Raw genomic sequence first — 23,909 nt, 5'->3', positions numbered from 1 at the left:
AATCAATTGACACATTATTTACCGACTCTTCCAATTGTATAGGTCAATATTTTTAAAGTAGATAAATATATATTGACATTTCATCATGAATATATGGATGTAGCTTGGGATCTACACAAGTCTGATGAGAGGGGAGTACCAGTCGATGCTAATAACCAGGGCCTGGTCTCCGAAAGGGCCCTGGTCATCTTCTATCTATCTATATAATAATGTATATAAAAATGAATGTCTGTCTGTGTGTCTCGAATAAGCTCCTAAAGCACTGAACCGATTACTATGGAACTTTCAGGATTTGTTGTATGTATGTCCGGGAAGCTTACTGAGAAAAAAAAACCTCTTAATAATAATATTCGTAATTATGATTTTACCGACGCGAAAGTTTGAAGCGCCATTGTGTAGTCAAGTAAATGTGTTCGTTGGTAACCACGTTACCAGTTGGTTTATGACGACACGGCTTTGAAGAGACACGAGTTGAGCTCCAACTATCACTTGAAATGGGAACGGGAACGGGAACAGGAATTTCATACGTTATTGTGGCATTGCAACGCATTTACAAATACCGAGCGAAGCCGGGTAAAACCACTAGTTTATTATAATAAAAACACGTGACATATTAAAATTTGAAACTAAAATACCTACCCTATTTGCTACCCATGCACTGGTTCGGTGATTACTAGTCAAATGTGAACCGGTCACAAGACAACCGGTCGCTCTAGATCCGTCACACGTGACCACCCGTCACACTAAAACTGGTCACGAGAAAACTGGTCACACCCTAAAACTGGTCACGAGAAAACTGGTCACACCCTAAAATCGGTCAAGTTTTAGTGTGACGGGTGATCACGTGTGACCGATCTAGAGCGACCGGTTGTCCTGTGACTGGTTCACATATGACTAGTAGTCCGTTTACCCCATGCACTATAAAGAAAATGTTTCTTTTATTATTTATTTCTTTATTTTAATATACAAACTTATGAATTCTTATGTGTCTTAAATATCATTCCATTGAATCCATAATATGAGATTTCGACAAACTCTTCTTTCAATGATAATCAAAATTGAAACAAAGATTGTATTACCAAAGTAATATCTTTTCTTGGGTTGAGATCGACCTTAGGGATATTTAGAGATATCCAGAGTTCGATGCGGTGCAATCGACCGACAAGCGCCTGACAGACTAAACCACAGATTAAATGTACGTATACCTTATGCGTGCGCACTGCTCGCACTTACACTAAGCGAAATCTACCCGAAGTCCCGACATACCTATCCTGTATACGTTCGGTGCTTCTGATACTTTAGTTCCGAATTTTGCCTTATTAAACTCGCCAGAAAGATCCAACTCAATTTTAATAATTACCATTTTAATAATTGCATCTGTGCACATCGAAAGGTTACTCGTCATCTAATGTGCAATCTATCATTCGTGAAGTCGAGAATTACGTTTAAAGCAGCCGTCCAGTTAATCCGTGGTTCATTCTTTCTGGCGCTTGTCGATCGTTTGCACCAAACCCCCAGAGTTAATAGGGATAATTAATCCACGTAGGCAAGCCTTTTTTTAAGAACGCGGCGAAACGCCGTTCCGCCATTTTTTTCATGGTATTATTAATGATTCAAAAGCAATGAGACAAAAAAATATTCGTGCGTACATAATCACAATCCATATTTATATAATTCGCCAAAATGGATTTTGTTTAATTTTTTATGTACTTGGTGGCCTAGGAAAAGCTGCTTTAAATTTCATTTAAATTATATTTGAATATAATTTTCTTTGGTGAGAACTTAACAAGAAGTGCATTCTGGAAACTTTTTACAAAAAAAAAGCCCTGTATGTAGGGATCAACAGATAAGATATCTTCATTTTAAGGGTGATAGTTAAGGTTGCCACCAGTATGGATTTGAGGGGGGGCTGCAGAGATTAATCGGGCTGTAGTAGCTCGTTGACCATACCGGTGATTAAATGCAGACAAAAATAGCATGCATATGTACTATAATGGGAGGTCTGCAGCCCTACAGCCCATATGGACGGCAAAATAGCATGCATTTTTACTATTCTGGGAGGGCTGCAGCCCCGCAGCCCATATAGACGAGTCGCCACTGGATTTGACCCGTAGTCTCCAAGTTTTAGCTAGTCGTATCCGGGCTCCGGACTTGAGTGTCATTTCTCCGGATGTAAATCCCCCACAAAATTATAAAAATAAATAAAACTGTATATTAGAAACTTGTATGGAAAGCGTATGAAGAACTATGTAAGCTGGCGCATATATGTCATGTATAAAAATTTGTTACTGAAGCGAAGAAAGTATATAAAGGCTTTTGATTAGTCGGAAAAATTTAAAATTTTTGAAAACAGCACATTCAAATATTTTTCAGAAACTTATCTTAAGAGGGCTGGACACCAGCGCCTTGTCCATACAAACGTATTACACTTATCCCTTCCTCAATTATGGCACTAGAAAAATTATTTTTTAATATGCTATGGATATCCACCATAGGCATGTTTCTATCTTTTTATTTTTTTGTTAGTTATTTTTTATAGGAACTAAGAGCCACCAAACATTTATAAAATCGTCTCGGTTTTACACCCATGAAAAGAGTCCAGCGTGCTAATTTAACGGTTAATTTTTAAAAAAATACGAAAACACAAACAGAAAATATCTTTCTCATACCGATGATGAAATTTTTTTTTGGAATTGGTCCAGTTTCGGAGGAGAAAACTGGAGAATACGAAACCTCGTTTTTATCGATTTAAAATAGGTATTATCTGGTCGAGGCACAACTGTCGCATTCACTCAATATATATATATATATATATATATATATATATATATATATATATATATATATATATATATATATATATATATATATATATATATATATATATATATATATATATATATATATATATATATATATATATATATATATATATATATATATATATATATATATATATATTAGATTTTTCAGAATACCTAAATCTGCTTTCTTAGAAATATCATTTCTTCCATAAAATCGTTCATTTTGCCCGGCAATAAAAAATGGATAAAAATATATTCCTCTAATTTTTTCACTGAACATTATTATTTTTTAAAATTTCGAATTGGATTATTTTATTAATAATAATTTATATGAATAACATAAAGAATTTTTTTTTTGTCATAATCTCTGTGTGCGCGACCTGGGTCTGAGGTAACAACCCAAGTAATATTTTAGTTGAATATTAACCAATTTTTACATACCTCCTTTACGTTTCACTTACGATTACAATTCAGGAAAAAGTTTGCCTCTTATCCGATCGTTCTTATACTTGGCCATATTGCTCATTTTGGTCATCAATATAAGTAAATGGAGCCTCCGCCATTACGATAGAGATATAATATCGTATAAGAAGCATTTCAGGTCCGAAAATTTTTTATCTCGGTGACAGTTGGTAGTCATTAATTTTATACATAGATGGCGGTAGTAAAAAAAAATATTGGTGTTTTTATTCAAAACAATAATTTTATATACAAATTATACAAGAGGTATGTTTTTCAAAAACTTTTTTTTTGTTGATTGTGTTTTAATGAAGACTAGCGATTGAAAACCACTGTTTTAAACTGTATACTTACGATACATATAGGTCTATTAGCTACAGAAGGCGCGTGCACAGTACTCATACAAATGCATTTTTCATATACAGGCTGTTATTTATATATTTTATTTCAACCGATCGTGTAATGTTTTTAAGATCTATGATATAATTTGGGTGGCATATTTATTTAATATTTGAATACGTACCACGAATAAAATGATAAATCGCATTTTTTTAAATTATAAGTAAAACAAACGTACGTATGCAAAAATTAATACGAATTAAAAAATGAGAAAAAAATATAGGATATAAATTATATTAAACAGGAAATAAGTGATTTTAAAAGTGTTCGAATTTTGATAATAATGCAGTCCTTTTCATTATTATATATAGACATTCTTCTTTGTCGGCTAGTATTAAGTCCCGACCGTTACAAAGATAATAAAATAAATTCGCAAAGAAAGCGCTACACTTTGTTGTTTATTTGCTCACTTCAAATTTGTTTACTGTTGGGTGCCTAGACCATCAAAATATTTTTTCATTATTTTGCATAGAATTGTTTGTCGGCTTCAGAATTTTGTAGCCAAGTCAGAACTTGTCATAAATAATAATAAAATAAACTTACAAAAAAAATATTGCGGCGATCTTTAATTCGTTACTTCTTTGCTCGTTTTGGATAGTCTTCTGTTTCTATACAATGTCGTATCATAATTCTTCTACGCCACTTAATTCTCCATCACTTGAAGAATCCATATATTCACTATCAGAATATTCTACTTTTATAATGTCAGTGAAATTGTCCGTTAAAATATCGAGTTTTGGTTCCAGTTCAATAAATTTTTCTTCATGTTTTTTCACATGTCTCCAAACGTCTCTGAATGTATCAATATTGATTGACTCTGCTTCTTTCCTAAACAGCTCTTCAACGACCTTTAAGTCAAACATGACATTTTTTGAAGCTACTTTACCCTTAATAATGCCCCACAGTAATTCTATAGGGTTTAGTTCTGGGTGGTAGGGTGGTAGGCGTAGTACGTTATGTCCGTGAGCTTCCAAGATTTTATCAAGTACAAACTCTTGATGATTTTGTTTATTGTTTTTTATTATTTCATATAAAACAGGCTTTGTGCATTTTTCTGGATAAGGTATATTAAATTTTCTTAACCAAGCTAGCATGTCAGCTTTTCTGGAATTAGATGTGGGCATAGGTTCTGACATGACATTATGGTACGACGCATTATCAATAACAATTACAGATTGGGGTTGTAAATTTGGAACAAGCTTTTCTTTAATCCATTTTTGGTAATTAATCGCGTTCATATTATTATGATTTGATAATATAAGCTATTTATATAGGATTCATCCGTGTAAACTATAGGGCGGCCTTGCAATCTATACTCTTCTAATTTGGAAAGATATATGGATCTCTTCAGTCGAATTACATTTTTTTCAATAAGTGTTTGTTTATTATTTTTCATCTTTCTCCATTTGAAACCTAGCCTACGAACGATAACTCTTAACGAAGAAATTGCACCTTTAAATTTTAAACTGTCTTTCAAAACTTCTAATAACTTTTGTAGCGTAGATGAAAATCGTAGATAGTTCGCCTGATGACCTCTTGATCAAAACTATCCACTGTAGTTATTTTTGATAACCTTACACGATTTTTGCCCGGTGTCCTTAAAACAACTCGCACAGTCGATGAAGATGTGGATGCTGCTGGATCTGATGACTCTGAAGATATAGGTTGTGTCGTTGATGGCTCCGATATTGAAGGTTGCGATGTTGGCGGTTTATTAGCCACCACAAATTGATTTCGTACTTCACAAACAATTCGCTGAACACTTCTTTTAGAAACACCAGTCGCTTCCGCAGTTGAAGCATATAAATTTTTCATAAAACTATTTCTTTCGTCACTTTCACTATTCACTATACGATGCATGAAATAGTTGAAAACATTATACACAATTTCGCGAGATTGTCCCGTTAGTGTTTTCCCAGATCCAATTTTATTACAAAGCATTTTATTATCATATATCCACTAATTCTAATGAACTAACTCCAATTAACCAATTAGCAAACAATATAAGAACGCGTTACGTCAGTTTGTGGGGGTTGATCGGTGACTGACCAGTGAAACTGGAAAAAATCATCCTGTAGTGCACACTTGATCACTGAGCAAAAATCACCGAGCAATACAAAAAATAATTGTTGTTTCTGTCATGCTCGGAAAGTGGGTGCGTATGAAAGGGACCAACTGATTGTCCTAGAAAACAGATACAAAAAATCTTATTCATATCTTCATGGATACAATATACGTGTTTGTATTGGTACGTGCCAGCTTTCGCTGCGCGAGCTGGCGCAGCGAAACTATACGTATCTATAAACTTTATTAATAAAAAGAGCCATATAATTAAACTACAGTAATCAGTAGTCAATATAATTAAGGATGCAAAAAACCTCACTAATATGAAATACATTTAAATGAAAATTTTTAATATAAAATACATTAAAATTTAAATACTCAAATCATAATCTAACTAAAATTTTGATATCTTTAAATACAATTTTTAATAAAAAGGATTTTCAAAAATTTGGATGCAACTAACCAAAGAAATGAAAAAAAATATTGGCATAATTTCAATCGAGTACACATAAACTTCAATACATATACATATAATATTTGAAACATTTTCAAAATTTAAATTTAAGCAGCTGAATTTATAAGTAAAATTCAAAAACATGTATTCAAAATTATGCATGAAAATATGAATAAATCATTTCTGTACTGAAAATAAATTCTCTCTCGTACATTTTATGCTTAAAATTGGCTAATACGAGCTTTCACAAATAAATATCCACATTTATAAACTAATGTGACTTGAGATAGATATATTGAAGAGTGAAATGTGAGGATGAATGTTCTTTTGTAGGTTTATTTGTTTATCCACCATGCAAATCTACAATTTTTAATATAGAACCACCAATTTTGGTATACCCTCTCAAAGTATTCTAACCTAAACTATACATATATTATAAAACTTTTTGATACAGTTCTGTATTTTAGAAATTTCATTCTCACAAACGTTACTAAGTTATTCGAAGAGTTATACCTACATACATATATAACTGTGTTGATATATATGTACATACATAAATAATCAAATTTTGTAAAATAAACTATATTTCATTAGTATTATGGTATTCGATCGAAGATGCGTCAATGCAATCAATCAATTATTTAAAATTAGCTACAGTTGTGTCTATATCTTATCATTTAAACTGCATTATACATTTTTATATTCTTTTTATTTACCTATTACGTTATCTGTTTCAGTAAGGGCGCCTTATATAACTCTCGGAGTTAATGATAAAATACCATTTTTTCACTTGCGTAGCAGTCAACCGACTCCAACAATCATCGAAGATATTAAGATGACTTTCAATACCAAAATAGAGGACAAACAAAACGAATTGAAAAACTCCATGTGCATGTCGAATTTTAAACAGCAGACGTACAATCTGATATCGCCATCTTCAATACCAATTCCAAGTCCGTCGATATCGACAAAGCCGTCTACAATCCTCCATGACAATCCGTTCCCAACGTATGGTTCGTACATGTGCTCGATGCCAGGATTTTCAGCATACCAATCTGGCCAATTTCCGCTTAACGTAACGTCCATTGCTCAAAACTCTGTAATTAATCAGAAAAATCTTAACGTTAACCCGGTTAAAAATGCATTTCCAGAACCGATAGTAATCGAAGACGACAATGCTAACCATCCGATCACGCTGATCAATAAAACGGAACCACCTAAAGAGATCCTCAAAACGAACATGCAAACTGATTTTGAAGAGCGATTCTTTCCAAAGATAGTACCCCAAGTCAAAGCTACGCTAGATAAAAATCCGGAGTCGGAGAATACAATTCAATGCAACTTTAACAAACAAACAAACGAAAAATATAGTCTAAAAACAAGCATTCCTATATGCAAGTTAGATTTCAAATCTGTAAACTCGAATGGAGAGATATTCCTACCTGCGACATATACAAGCAATCCGGGAAAATTTATACCATACGATAGTAAACCAATCGAGCAAAATCCATCTTTTTTAAGCAAACCTGATGTCAGTCACTCTATATACAATCAAAAAAACTGTGAATCGATCGCAAAACAAGCTATTCATAAAGATGACAGTTTCAATAGTAAAATAGTCAACTCGGTGAAGCCGATATGGAGCATACAAGAAAAATTGAACGATACAAATTTAATCAACAATGTTGCATCGTCGAAGCCCCAATTAGATATTAATGATAGTAGAATTATAAAAACAAACACTGGCAAGGTGCAAAATGAGCAATTCAAAGTAGATAATTTGAAACATGTCAATGATAGGGAATCTGAACAAAAAATTGTATTCATGCCAAATATGAATCACCAGAAAGTTATGTTAACTTTATCGCAAAATGTTCCAGTGTCGACAAATTCCACTCTTGTACCAAAACTCATCCCACAAGAGCCCATTGTAGGAAATAGTCCGACGAAGAAGCCGAAAGAACGCTTACTTCTATCGGACAACATCAAAGAGAGTAAAGTAGTGGCTTTGAAAAGACTCCACCAGGAGAACTTCGACGAGAATGATTTTGAAAATTTAATAACAGAAAATCAAATATATGGTAATAAAATAGTAATAAAAGAAAAATCACAAGTGATTGCATCCCACAATCCAAACAAAACCGTAGATCCAAAAAGTAGTGTACAACCTAACTTCATGTACTTAAACAGTATGCAATTACAGCCAAATCCAATACCATTGTCGATAAGCAGTAAGCTGCCTCACAAAGAGGACTCTAAAACAGTAAGAATAGAACCAAACAATTCATCAGATGGTATATTACAATTCGACAGCCAAACGTCGTACAGTCAAACACTCCGGACTGTAAATCCACTAACACAATCACTATCCTATGTGAAAAGTAACATCGTCGAAACCAAACCGGGCAACGTACTTCAAAACTTATTAAACAAACCCAGCGAAAATAGATTTACAAGTCCTAGAATAATCGGACAAGTGGGCAACCATCAAATATTGTATCAAGTGCCAGTTCCGACAGAACCGAGCCAAACCAAATCAGCTTATTTGAATAGCGAACTGGCGCTGTTGCTTTCTAAACAACCAATCTCGCAAAGTGAAGAGTGGAAGGCGAACTCTGCAAAGCTGATGCAGGCGATAGATCAAAGTGAGGTCGAAAAGTTGAAGTGTTCCGACTCGGATGACAGCGTGCAAAGCAATGTCAAACGCGAAGAAGCCGTCAGCTCCATAGATATAGCTGAAATAAAGAGGCGAAGAAAGCGCGAGAGTAAAAGGTTGACGACGAAAAAGTCACACGTTTCAGAAAAAAGATTTCAGAAGCCGTCGAAAGCTTTAGACGATGCACAAGAATTTCGACTCAGTTATAAACAGTACCAGTTATATGTCGGAATAGTCGGTGAGCAATACTTTGAAGATAGTACGTCTGAAGAGAGCGAATCAGAATCTGAAGAAGATGACGTTCAACTGATGAACGAAATAAGACGGTTGACGTCGGATTGCCCGATGCCATTGGATATTGGGCAAGAAAAGCTAGATTTTTTAAACATATTCGGATTGACTACTAAACATGATAAGAATGGTTTGTATATTAAATTGTCACTTGAATTATATTTTTAAAAATATTTTAGCATGATTTTTTTTTTTTCAGAAAGAGAATTAGAAAAAATAGAAAGGAGTATAAAACATGATTCTATAGTATCAGCTATTGTATCCGTTACCGAAGCTGATTTAGAGTTTGATAATGATGTAAATAAATCGTTCTCTTTGCCCACTCCTACGTTGCCAAAAGAAAACTTACAATGTGATGATGCCAAAAAAGTCCATGAAAAATTAATTTTTTTCAACGAGCTTAAGCTTGGAATTGTACCCAAATCGTATAAAATAGGTAAGGTATTTTTATTTTTTTTATTATTTTTAATCTATACCAGGAAGGCCTAATAGTAGTAACCCCAATGTGCATTCCTGGCCAGAAACATTGTACATTTGATACAAGTATTATTAGTATTATACAAAGTAAATATATATTTTTTGTGATTTTTAAATGCTTTTTATTATTACAAAATTATGTTCACAATACATCTTATATCTATTTTAATAGCTACTGATCTACTGATCATTTTCTATTTTACAATTTTATTTTATTTGGTTAGTAATCATAGTATTATATTAGGTTGTGGCTATTTGCAGGTACTATAATCTGCAAATTATTGGCTATTTGCAGGTACTATATCTGCGACAGGTGCAAAGCTTTCTGCGCATACGCGTGGACTGTTACTGTCAGCGTGTTTACTGCTAAAATTTTGTTTTAAACCTCTTAAAATTTAGTTTGAACTCGTAAAGTGACGTAGAGTAAAAAATATAATCCAAATTAGTTAATATTATTAATTCAATCGAGTCTAGCATACATTAAATTTAAGAAATTATAATCGGATTATAAGTTCACGCGCATGCGCAGAAGGCTTTGTGCCTGTCGCAGATATAGTACCTGCAAATAGCCACAAACATTATATTATTCTAATGTTAATGTACAGCACAATAGGAAAAAGAGCTCAAAAACCTATAAATACATATCAATCAACATCCACAGAGACATTTATGGTCAAATTTGTAAATTTGTCAATTTCATAAACTTAATAACAATCATTTTTAAAGATTTCAACATGTGATTTGTTTTAAGTAATTTTTTGATAGTATAAATTTATATTTTCAGAGCGTGAAAAAATGTGGAAGACTACATTGATAGAGAGAAAGAAAAGGAATGGCCCGTCCTCCGTGTTGCAATACTTTGAATGCTTGTCCGAAGCCGAGTGTGAACTCTTCAACGCCGAAAGCTACAAAGATGGTACAATAGAATCACACGCCGGAGATCAGTTGGAGATAATGACCGAGATCAAAAAGTCCGTCAGCGAGAACAACAATCTGATAAAGAGAGCAATCGACAAACTGCACTACTCGTCAGGCTTCAACGGAGAAGACTGCCTGATCCCGGCGCTCGCCCAGAAAAACTTCAGCGAGATCAACAAACTGTCAAGCATGGCCAACCGCAGTCTGAAAATGTTCGTCGGACAACAGACAATGAACCTTGAAGACAACGCCTACGACGAAAACGATCCGAGGATAAAGTCGGACGATTATATCATGCGAGAGCCTCATTCGAACCGAGACCAAGTGTTGAAATTCAACATTCCAAATGTGCCAAAAATAATATCGCTCAAGTCGGTGCAACACTCGAATACCATGGACATATCTCCGGCCACTTCCATGGACGAGCCGAGAAATAGCGCAGCCGGACTCGGTGGAGATGACAAACAAGCCGATGCACGTTTGATCACGGAACTTCACACCGATAATGAAAACTGTAATGTCGTACCTGCAAATATAGATACTAGTAGTTTCAAATGGCCCGGAATCGATGCTGTACTAACCTCTTATAGAAAACATAGCGAAGGTAATATTTCAATAATTAATAAATTCAAATTATAAAATTAAAACAAAGGAGTTCAATTTCAACGGTAAATTTTGAGCTTAAGAGGGCTGGACACCAGCGCCTTGTCCATACAAACGTATTACACTTCTCCCTTCCTCAATTATGGCACTAGAGAAATTATTTTTTAATATACTATGGATATCCACCATTGGGATGCATTTATCGTTTTATTTTTTATAGGAGCTAGGAGCCGCCAAACATATATAAAATCGCCTCTTTTTTACGCCCACGAAAAGAGTCCAGCGTGCTTATTTAACGGTTGATTTAAAAAAAAATACGCACATAGTTGCACAGAAAATATCTTTCTCATATCGATGGTAAATTTTTTTTAAAAATTAGTCTAGTTTCGGAGGAGAAAATAGGAGAATATGAAACCTCGATTTTGTCGATTTAAAATACGTTTTATCTGGTCGAAGCGAAACTGTCGCATTCACTCAATATATATATATATTGATATATATTGTCGCATTCACTCAATATACATATATATTGATATATATTGTCGCATTCACTCAATGAATATATCGAGGAAAAGAACGGCAACAAAATTAAGGTTTCGGGTGTACAGCCCTCTTAATGTAACATAACTTTTAAAAAAATATATATATGGCAACGACAATTAAGCACTTTACCTTTTCAGCTTTCAAAATGTTGAGTTTTTCATTTTATTTTATTTATTTATTTATTATTATATAGCAAATTGCTAATAAATTATTTCACAATTTTACAATTAACAATTGCAAACTCAAACTAACAACTATACTCTAACATACTTAAAAAAATTAACAAAACTATAATTAGTAAATCTAGAATAATATAACAAAACAGTAATTAGTAAATCTAAAATGAAAATAATTCAACATAGCATTTTATCAAACTTACATATTATATATAATTAAGTCATCTTCCACAGCGGTATGCATTTAACACCCTTCAAGAAAGCACCAATGTTACAAACACCTCTAATGCTCTCAGGAAGGGCATTGTATATTTGAACACCTCTGTGGAAAACACCTCTTGCAGTTCTTGCTTTCTTAACTTTTCCTATAATTAATTTATACCTATTTCTAGTTTTATATCTATGCAAATCTCTATTCCTGACTATGTAATTATTGAAATACTTGGGTAATAGATTCTTATCTAGCTTATATACAAATTTTAAAGTGTTTATTTTAAGACAATTTCTAATATCCAACCATTTCAATTCATCTAACATTCTTACGTTTCCTCACATTCAAAATGGCGCGCATTGCTCTATTCTGCACTATCTGCAGTTTGTCAATATACAATCCGCTAAATACATTGAGCACTGTAGCGCAATATATGATATGAGGCCTTACAATACAATTGTATATTAATATTTTACTTTTTATACTTAATATATATTTCTTAGCCTACAGAGTACACCAACTTTTTTTGCCATTTTTTTAATAATATATTCTGCGTGCACCTTAAAACTTAATTTAGAATCCAAGTAAATACGAAAAAAAATAAAATGAGCATACAGACTGATACTGAAACATGTTTATATGATAGATTAATTTTACTTTATCGCAAACTCATCCATTGTTTTATTTCTTGTCGCTTTACAGAATGTGAAAATGAGCGCACCGTGTTGATTCATGACAACGGAAGACTCCTTCATGAAATAATGACGTTGCAAACGGAAGCGACAAACATCTCTATAGAGCTCCGTCAAATGATGTCCAAACAACAAATGTACGAAGAACAACAACGCACATTGCAAAGCTCACTCGAACAGATCAACTATTGTATCGAGCAAATCTCCTCGTAGACATATTTACGTTCAGCCGAGAGTAAACTTCGATAAAAAGAAATGTAATTTATTTATCTTACACACTTATTATAAATGTTAGGACCGTAAAAACTTATGAAACTATAGTAATAATAATATGTAATAAAAATAAAAATAAAGTGAAGAAATTGAGTATGATTGATATACAAACACCAAACTGCAAAATATATCTTTTCTACGTATTGAAAGAATTTGAATCGATTAGTGAAATGTGTATGTATGGAATTTAGAGCTGCCGTTTTATATATTTACTATATATTATAGGAAAAATGCTTCGTATGAAAAATGTGCGGTCCCGTTGTAGTGATTTAAACCCGTGCCCCTGTATAGAATCTGGATTTAAGACGCGGCCTAGCGATTCCGAATGTATAATATATATATATATATATATATATATATATATATATATATATATATATATATATATATATATATATATATATATATATATATATATATATATATAAATTATTATACTATAATAAAGTACATAACTAGTGATCCGTACAGTGCGACACGATGATGTACATATTATAATATAATACAAATCGTTATAGAACACAATTGTATGCAAAAGTTCGATTATTCAATCTATGGACTGTATTTAGACTTAAAATATTATACGTATTATATATTTATTATAATGTAAAATTATTTTGTTATTGATTTTTTTATTTGTTACGATGATTTTAATTTCATATAAATATAAATTATATACAATTAACGATTAGTTTTATTTTTTAACTGACTAAATTATCACACTTGTGTATGTACATAAACGATTATATGTAGGTCTATTCATATTAGCACACCATAGCCGTCAACTGCACGTAACCAGCAAGTGCGGCAAATATTCTTTGGTACATTATTTATGGACACTGTTCAGAACAATTGTATGATGGTCGGTTGTCGTGGCCTTACGACCCACGATCTGGCCGATGTTTTTTGGTGCTGGCCGCCCTAGTCAGCGAACACTCCCGCCCTTTTTCCTACTTGACACATCGAGCTTACACACGCACATGGTACGAGAGAGGGAGACAAAGCAGAGCAGCCATCAGCAGAGACCAGACCACAGACGACGAAGGAAGACACCGTGAGGAAAGCCAGCGCCGACGCTTACCACAAGCTATACAAACTTCACGACATCAGGTGGCGTCTCGATTGAGAACCCCTGGCGTCCGTACAGACACATTCATATTCACATTAAATTGGCACATTCATATGCATCCATGTACATCCATATTATTCTAGGCCATTTAAAAGGAACATTCTGAACGTCAAAATATTAGTTTAAATTCACAAAATGATATCGGGTTTTCGAAACCCTACGGTGAGACCTCTATGAACAGGGTAGGGTCGATATCAGAAAAAAAGTAACAGAGCTTTATTTTGCTTTAATTAATTCTTTAACTTTGCTTAAAACTAAACGAGGATGAATAAATGGCTTCAGAGCTAGCGCCCCTGTCAATATACAATGTACCAAAGAATTATTTTTGTACGTGCAGTTGCTGGTCTGTGTTGTACCAATATGAATAGACCTGAACTTGTTTTACACTAGCGAAAGTATCCAGCTGATCTTATAAAAACACATATACAATTAACGATACTCCAGAAATTATCATAATTATTTTAATTAAAGTTTCTGATTTTTAATCTTTTTTATTGTGATTTTATCATCATCATAATCATCATTCACAGCAATTCGCCATTCAGTGCTGAAGACTTCTCCAACACGCTTTTATTCGTTTTGAACAACTCTCATTCATCCCATCTCACATTTTTCTGATTTCATCCGTCGATTCCACAATGGTAGAAACTCTTTTAGATTCGGATGAAGATGAAACAATTGTGTATTTGACGATGAATGAAGAATTAAATAGGGAGTTATCAAAGACAAATATACAAAATAACGAAAATAAAAATAGCCTCGACTTTAAAAAACAAATTAAAATATACATCCTGACAGGAGAAAAAACTGATAATTAAAAAATAAAATTTAAAATGAAAGAGCTTTTTCCATTGCTGGAAATATTTTTACCGAATCTAGAATCCAAATCTTTCGGATTCTCATTTAAATATTTTAGTATTTTTAAGAAGTTACTTGAAATAAGTTTACTTTTAAAATTACATTTTTTCCAGTTAATAGATGTATTGTGTTGTTTACTTTTAATATTTTGTAAATAAATAAATATTTTTTGTATTGATAAAAAATATGTTTTTAACATGTGTTACGGGATCCCGGGAACGATCCCGTGCTCCGTACCTTGTCCCGGGAATTGAAAAAGTCCGGGAAATCAGAAACCCTACTTCTAACTAACGTAGATATTTCGATTTCTATCTCTCCTCTTTATGTTAGGCATACAACGTTCCGTATTTCTTTGAGTGCACTGGATCATATGCAATTAAGGCAAGGTGGTGTGTTGACCAGTGTCCAGGTCTATAGAAACACATGTTGTGTTTGAAGTAGGATCTATATTTATGTTGAGTAGATACAAGTGTTATTGTATGTACGGCAAAGAAGGTACATAGTTGCTTGATTTCGGAGGAGTGGGAAAACTGAACTCCAGAAGCTCATAATACTTAACTTGGTAGATAATGCTTACTTATGTACTAAAAAATGTATATTCCATGTTGTAGAATGGGGGGAGGGGAATTATATCTTAAAATGAGAAACACTATTAATCCATTTGATGACAATTATTTTTACTTAAACATAACATGGCTAGTAAAAGAAATTATTTAACTTAATAAAATAAGCAGTTCTCAGTAACATCTTCAAAAAAACTGAGAACTCACGAAATCTCTATAATCATAAAATTAAAATTATTTTTGGCATATAAAACACATTAAAAATTAAATATCTTAAAATAAAGTATTTTGTAAAAATACTTGTTTCATCTTTGCCAACAGCCAGAAGTACAACTTTTGTCTTGTGTAAGTTTCTCTACATTTGCGCTCAATTTGTATCGAAAATGTCTCATAGCCGGTATGTGTGAGTGTATATGGATGTTTAATTATCGAATTTTGTTTTGTAACCTTCTTATATTCCTCAACGTCTGGGGCTGGTGTGCTGATTTATATCCTGGTTTGTTGTGCAATGCTATACTTGGCAGGTGAGATAATGCTTACTTATGTACTAAAAATGTATATTTCATGTTGTAATATGGGAGGGGGGGGGGAACTGTATCATAAAATGAGAAAAACTATAAAATCATTTGATGACAACATGCCTGATTTATTTTATTTTTACTTAAACATAACATGGCTAGAAAAATAAATTATGTAACTTAATAAAATAAGCAGTTCTCAGTAACATCTTCAAAAAAACTGAGAACTTACGAAATCTCTATCATCATAAAATTAAAATTATTTTTGGTATATAAAAAAACACATATATACAATTAAAATTAAAATATCTTAAAATACAAGTATTTTGTAAAAATACTTATATTTTTGGTCAAAATCACATAATTGTAGGACTCATACGGCGAACCGTTGACGCAACTGTCTTCTCTGCAAAATATGGTTTGGTTTTGGCGCGTTTTCAACGGCCGACTTCGGCATTTTGGATAAGTGCCGGTTTACGTGTATGTCCAGGACTTTTTCACATGTGAAAGTCTTCTGGCAAAAAGAAGATACAAGATTCTTGGGGGTTTTCTTTATAGGTGCCGTTGTAATGGTCTTTCGGTTTCTGAGGTTGTACATCTTGGAAGGTTTTTTGATCGACTTTTTTACTATGGTCTTTGTTAAATTTTTCTTCTTTATTTCCTTTGTGAGTGGTTGTTTGCCTTCTTTTGCTTTCTGTGTTGGTGGATATTTATCCGACGCCTTTTGCTTATCACATGGTTTATTTTTCATTTTAACGCAATCTTGTAGGCGAACTACTGCGACTCGATTTAGCACAGAATCATATAGAGCCTTCCTATCCAATTCATTATGTTTTAAATTCTTTGTTTCGCTTTTTGGTCCTTTTTTTGAATTACTTTCTAGTTCTTTGCCTATTGCTTTGTTTTGAGCTTTTGTGAGTTTTTTTTCCTTTTCAATCAATATCCGTTTAATCTTTTTATTTTCATTGTGTCTCTCTTTTCTCTCTGGCCCTCTTTTCTCTTCATCTTCACCCTTCTTTTTAATGTGGAATATCTCCTTCTTTTCGGGTTTTTCATTTGATGACTCGTCACTGTGTTTACTTTTGTATTTGGAGAAGCCATCCTTATTTTCTTTTTGATGACTCTTTTCAGATAACGTACTTCTCATCTTCTTTTCTTTCTGATCCTGGTCTTTGGATTTCTTAATCTGTCTTATCTCGTCGCGAATTTCCGCTAAACGACTTTCAATCGATGACTCGTCTGAATAAGATTTCTCGTACGATTGTTCAATCGATAAATCCTCATCCCTCACACCCAAATGGATATCATTAAATTGAGAAACTTGATCACTTGTCGATTTCACTTCTTCCGTGTCGTTCAAATAATTTTCAACAGGATTCGAAGAAGGCGTAGATATATATGTATAATCTGGACTATCCAGGTCGGCCTGTGCGATGAGTTCTTTAGTATCATAGTGAAAAATTTTATGACAATTATTTTTGACATATGCATACGCCTTTTTCTCTGGATTGTGTATCTCAAGAGCGATGCAAAACATTCTATAGCCATTGGGAGTAGAAACATCATCAATATAGTAAATTTCGTCATTATTATAGCCGTGTTGGTCTGTTACGTTTGAAATATGAACTGAGACTTCAGCTGATGTCGATTTGACAACTAAATTCTTCAAAGCGCGTTCATTCAAAAAACTTAGGTTGATATTATTGAATATAGTTATCCTATTCAATCTTTCGACATTTTCTTCGCTGCAAAGATCTATGGCGGCGATATTACTATTTTTTTTGATCATTAGGTCAGTCATTCTGTTCAGTTGATATCTGTAATAAGGTCCTTTGTACCAGTCTTTACGATCCACTTCCGTTTCACCGATCGTTGCCGTCCTCTTCGTGATCCTTCGAGCACTATATTTGACTTTCATCTTTGGTAATGGTGGCTGCATCTGTAATCAAAATAATTTAGTATTAATCATTTGGTAACTGAGAAAACTTAAAAAAAAAATTTTACGGTCCCTGCCTCACACTGCTAGACTAGGGCTACCGAAACCGAAAAGCCAGCTTTTTGACCATTTTTCAAAAAACCGAAAACTGGATTTTTGGCTTGGTCAACCGGCTCTTTAAGGTTTTCTTTAATTAATGTTTTTTTCTTCAAAATTAGCAATTACGAATTTCAAATTACGAACTTTCGAATTTCAAATTACGAATTTTCAATTACGAACCAAAATAAATATGTATATCTAAACTATCTTAAGTAATAGGCGTATATTTCTTTGAACAACAAAATAAGGTACAGCACTTAGCGGTTTCTTTGACATTAAGTAATGAACGTAGACCAGGTCACAAACCAATAAAATATTATTGAAAGTAGTTTCAATGACAGTTTTGAAAGGTATAAAAGCATAGAAAACATTATTATCGCAAAACCTTGTTCTTGACAACAACAAAAAGGTAGTCGTAAACTCAAATGCTTGGATTCTCTTTAAATATTGAGGCCATATACCTATATTTTTTATTTTTAAAATGTTCCATTACTTTCAATTCAGTTTCAAAAAAAATATTGGTTATACCTACTAGGGTTTCCGCCCAGGTCAACCTGGAACAGAAATTCCCATCCCTTGTCCCGAAATTCTTATCTGGAATCCCGGGAAAAATATTTCAAACAAAACGTTCTTTAAATCTAATATATAATTTCGAAATAGGCTTTATATTGTTGGTAACATCGAAAATAATTGAAAGTTTCTATGACGAAAATTCGATATGGTTTCGATTCGATATATATTTTTTAGAATTCAAATAAATTTAATAAAAAATCAAATGAATATTTACTATTAGATTCCCCATGTTTAAGCTGTTTATATTATAAATACTGAGTGAAGCCGGGTAAAACAACTAATAGTTTAATAAAGGCGGGTTGTATATCCTACGATGAAACTATTGTGAAGCGAGTGCTATTGACGATTCTACAATGAAAAAAACCCTGTTAGATTCTGATGAAGATGGGAAAATTGTGCGTTTGACGATGAATGAAGAATTAAGCACAGAGTTAACAAAGATAAAACCACAAAATAGCATAATTAACGTAATAGTCTCGACTTTATAAAATAAATGAAAATATATGTTTGTATTATACAAACATGCTGACAGGTGAAAAAACAGATATTTAAAAAAATATATTTTCGTCGCTTTTAAAGGTCTGTTAATACATAACTAGTGTTGTAAAATTCTCGGTAGTAATCTCTTGGAGAATATTCTCCAAGCCGAGAATATTCTTTTTTACACCATCTGGAGGGCTTTTATACTATTCAGTTGCAATTTCAAAAATGGATAAATTTATGTGAACGGCAAGATGAGGGAAGACACGAATAAAATTAATCGACCAATGCAAAACCCTAATTAATAAATTTGTACATTTTGCATTTCATATGTACAGAGAGAGGGTAGGCAAATGTGACTTTTGAGCAGTTGGCGAAACACAACAGATATGTTACGCGTATTATGTAGTCTGTGTTAAAATATGAAACGATTTCAGAGAAAAACTTAAAGCAACTTAGTTATTTATAGAAAGAACGCACTGATATGAAATAACAATTAAAATACCCAAACTCCTACAAAATTTGTGTTAAAAAATTTCGTCGAAAACTATGAAAGTAAATTGATAAATTCATGTGAAAGGTAAATATGAGGGTAGTAATAGTCTTCCTTGTAGGGAGAGCGATGGTAACACAGACTATGTGAGGATGATCATAGTGGTTTTATATTCTGCACAATGCTAACAGGAGGGGAATTTTCAGAGGTTGTTGAGTTCAGAGAGTGACGATTTTTACAAATGTCAAATTCCTTCTCGAAACTAAACTAAATTGAATGTAGTGTGAATATGGGAAAAATTTTACCATTAGATTGTGTGTTAAAATAAATGATTAAATCAGTAAGTTGGAACAATTTCATTGGAATATATTCACTAAAGCAATAAAAATATGTATAATTCATTGTCTCCAGAGTTAATAAGCATTGCAATCCAGTGAGAGTTTCGCGGAAAACATTCACGGTGGTAGTGCGCGTATGTTAAAATGACGAAATGACACATACAGTGTCGTCAGAATGAAAAAATGTCATTCAAAATGCTCTCAGACATTCTAGAAAGTCCTATTACTCCTATTAGGTTCTGTAAATATCCTAGAATCATCTCAAAAGCTAATAAACTATCTAGAGATGTTTTATAATTAAAAAAAAGAAAATTCTCGGCGAATAATCTTTTGGAGAATATTCTCGACTTACAACACTATAAATAACAATAGTACACGTTTACATCACGACATGTTTCAGACAGTAACTATCTCGAATACGGCAGATTCTATTCATACTATCCATCCCGTATACGATCCGACAAATTTTGCACGAGTGCATGGCAAAATCAGCATACGTTTACATTACGGAGTGTGACGATAATTATTATTTATTAGCAGAAATCCCTAACTGCTGAGAATTTTAGATTGTGACTTGGAATTTAGATTGTGAGCATTACATTTTAACAACAATAAAGAAGATGGAACTAGTTTTGGACAAATTTAATGTTTGATTTGAGATGTTGACTTTGTTGAATATACAAATTATATATTGTTTAACGGACAGATTACTGAATTGTTAGTGGTTGTGCTAGTTGCGCCTAAATCTACCTGTACGGTGATAAGCCTCGCGTTGGGACAGGTGTGTCCGTTTCCAATTGGAATACACCACATGGTTTATTATTTGATACAATTGAACTAACCTGGATGTGTCGAATTCTCCTGGTTGTATGCTCGTCGAAGCGCAGCCTGCTGTACGAGCGGGTAGAAGAAAACTGTAGGTCAGGTCCCGAGGTCTTCTGGCTGTTCCGTAAACGACTTCTGGCTGTTCCGTAAACAGCGGCGTCTGAAGAGGTAACGGGAGCTCCAGGTACTTCAAAGCTACGACTGGGCTCAAACTGCACGTGGACACCTCAGCTCTCGGGTTGCAGGAGGGACACACGTCTGTGTGCGTTCGAAGTTCGATGAAGATAGTGGGGCAGGGGATGTGTCTCACGACTGCCTCCGCTGACGGTCTGGTTAGAATAGAAGTGGGACAGGTAGAGCAGGTAGGACCGTGTCAGGTAAAAATTGAAATTTCATAATCTGTAATGTTGTACGTGTATTTGCTTTCTTCGTGCATAATAAATATTTAAAATATAAAAAAAATTTAATTTGTTCTTAAATAACACATGTTTCCAACTTTCCCAGTTACATTAGTGATTCTTAACGTATTTTCAAATCGAAAAGGAAATTTTTTAAATTGTATCGAATATCTTACCGAATTTGATAATTTTATTAAAACTCATTTAGAAAAATTCAGTAGTTGTGCTACCGGTAAAGTTAATTTGTACATATTTGTTGTACAATATGTGTGTATATATGATGAATTTCTAAGTTTATTGAGTAGTGAAGCTTAAATATATCTAATAGCTGAAGTTCTGGAAGCAATATACTATTTAATTATAATCGACTCAACTCCTGATGTATCTCATATAGACCAGTTAACATTAATCTTGAGATTTCTGGATAAAATGGAGATATAAAAGAGCGTTTCTTTGGATTTTTAAATATTGAAAAACACCACTCTGAATATTTAGAGCAGATCATATTAAAATTTTTAGAAACCATTTGGATAGATATTTCTAAACGTAGGGACAATCTTATGACAACGCAGAAAATATGGCTGAAAAATACAAAAGTTTGCAGGCTAGAATATTACATCATTGTAATATAGCCACCGTCATATCATGTGCTAGTCATACCTAAAATTTAATTGGGAATCCCGTTCTGGTCAAATAATTTAACAGTGATGTAAACTTAAAGTGACGTGGTGAATGTATTAATTAGATTGCGATAATATAATAGATAAAGTTGCGGCATCAAAAGCTCAAAAATTTCCACTTTAAAATGTTTTCCTTTTTTTTCTTGTTATTAATAAGTTTTTAAATAGATTTTTATTATTTAATAAAGAATTGTAAATATAAAAAACACACTTTTTATAATGCACCCATAATTCACAATTGAAATAAAAAACTAAAAAAAAATTGGGCACTCTATAATCTAAATTGCATTGCGCCTCTGGCCTTCGAAGTGCTTAATCCGCCACTGTGTATAAACCTGACTAAATTGACATTAACATTAGAATAATATAATACTATGATTACTAAAAAAATTTAATTAAAATTGTAAAATAGAAAATGATCAGTATATCAGTAGCTATTAAAATAGATATAAGATGTATTGTGAACATAATTTAGTAATAATAAAAAGCATTTAAACATAAAAAAAAACTAAATCTAACTAACAAATTTCCGAGGAGATGCTAGGTCATTGTTCACATTAAGTTTTTGTCAATCATTGTTGTGCTCACCGTACTCGGAATATAATATTTTCATTTATATTTGTATCTTTTTGTCTCACTGTACTGCTTTCATTTATATTTTAATCTGTACGTGTGCCAATTTAAATAAAAAATTGTCATTATCAGAGTTTATGGATACCTTACTTACAATTTAATTTTTATTAATAAATAAGATTATTATTGAGTATGCTTTCGAGTTTTATTCAATGTTCCCATAGTTTAATTAAGACTTGAAATATATACCTACTTATATTTACATATGTACATACCTACATATATAGTTTATGTTTGAAGTAAAGAAATTTAGCTCTCAAAAGAAATCTCAATCATTGTACTGTTGAAATTTTTCTGTTGACTAATAAATTTGCCGACCCCTGCCTTAACCGAAAGTAGTATCTTTAGAGAATCGAGGTTTTTCTCAGAAACCTTTTGGTTTATTGAAATGAAATTTCATATTTTAGAAGGCAGTTTACTGGTTTGATTTTTCTTCCCTTATTTCTTTCGAGCCTTTAAGCATGTGTGCTCTTCACCAGAAAATTCAAGTATAATCCTTGTATTAATGTGATGACAATAAATAAAAATCACTCAATTTAATAAACCGAAAGTGGGATTTTTCCCTTGGAAAAGTCAGAATTTTGTGACCACAGGATTTTTCCCACACACCCGAACGTATCAAGCTGAAAATTTATATTTTTGTGTTCTTTATGTACTAACTTAGAGTTGATAAGGTTTTGGTCAGAAGACGTTAAATGGAAGTAATCATTTTTTTAAAACAGTATTTTATTATTTTATTTTGATCTTTTAAATTTGTAAATAAACATTAAAATGTGTATAATATATATTGTAAATTTTGTAGTTTTTTATTTAACGATTTTTATTTTTAAAAATACCTACAAAATTTGATGTTAGAAAATATTGTTTTAAAATAATAATAAATAAAGGGCGGCAAAAATAATATTTTGCCCAGGGCGGCGAGAGAGCTGGATCAGGGCCTCACTGGACTATATGCAGTTTAGGCAAGGTGTTGTGTTGACCAGTGTCCCGGCCTATAGATACACATATGTGTTTGGAGGAGGATCTTTATTTATGTTCAATCGATACAAGTGTATCAATTAATTAGTAATCAAGTAAGTGTATCAAGTAATTGTACATATGTATGTACGGCGAAGAAGGTAGTTGGTAGTTTTCGCAGAAGTGGCAAGCTGAACTCCAGAAGTTCACTGACGTATGGGGTTGGTGCGCTGTTTCATATCCAGATTGGTTGTACAATTAACATTCTCTCGGGTACCATTCGAGCACTTCTTCCATCCATCTATCGTCCGTTCTTCTAGCTCACCCACCCATTGCCATTGAAATTTCTTTACTCTCACAACCACCATTTTCATACTTATAATTAGATAACTATTAATACTTCTAACTC

The 23,909-nt window shown here is 32.8% G+C and overlaps 1 protein-coding gene across 1 annotated transcript in view; it reads left to right on the top strand.

The window, feature by feature from the left end:
• Window positions 1-13,083, top strand: part of LOC143909622 (uncharacterized) — a 95,906-nt gene extending 82,823 nt beyond the window's left edge. The window contains exons 21-24 of the mRNA XM_077427701.1: window positions 6,918-9,257; window positions 9,327-9,563; window positions 10,389-11,126; window positions 12,758-13,083. Of these exons, the coding sequence (XP_077283827.1) occupies window positions 6,918-9,257; window positions 9,327-9,563; window positions 10,389-11,126; window positions 12,758-12,960 (3,518 nt within the window). The 3' untranslated portion in view covers window positions 12,961-13,083. The remainder of the gene's footprint in view (window positions 1-6,917; window positions 9,258-9,326; window positions 9,564-10,388; window positions 11,127-12,757) is intronic.
• Window positions 13,084-23,909: the final 10,826 nt, after the last annotated feature.

This window comes from Arctopsyche grandis, chromosome 3, assembly GCF_051622035.1.
Source record: "Arctopsyche grandis isolate Sample6627 chromosome 3, ASM5162203v2, whole genome shotgun sequence".
Lineage (NCBI taxonomy): Eukaryota > Metazoa > Arthropoda > Insecta > Trichoptera > Hydropsychidae > Arctopsyche > Arctopsyche grandis.
Note: the sequence above shows the minus strand (reverse complement) of the source record. Positions and strands in the feature narration are given on the sequence as shown.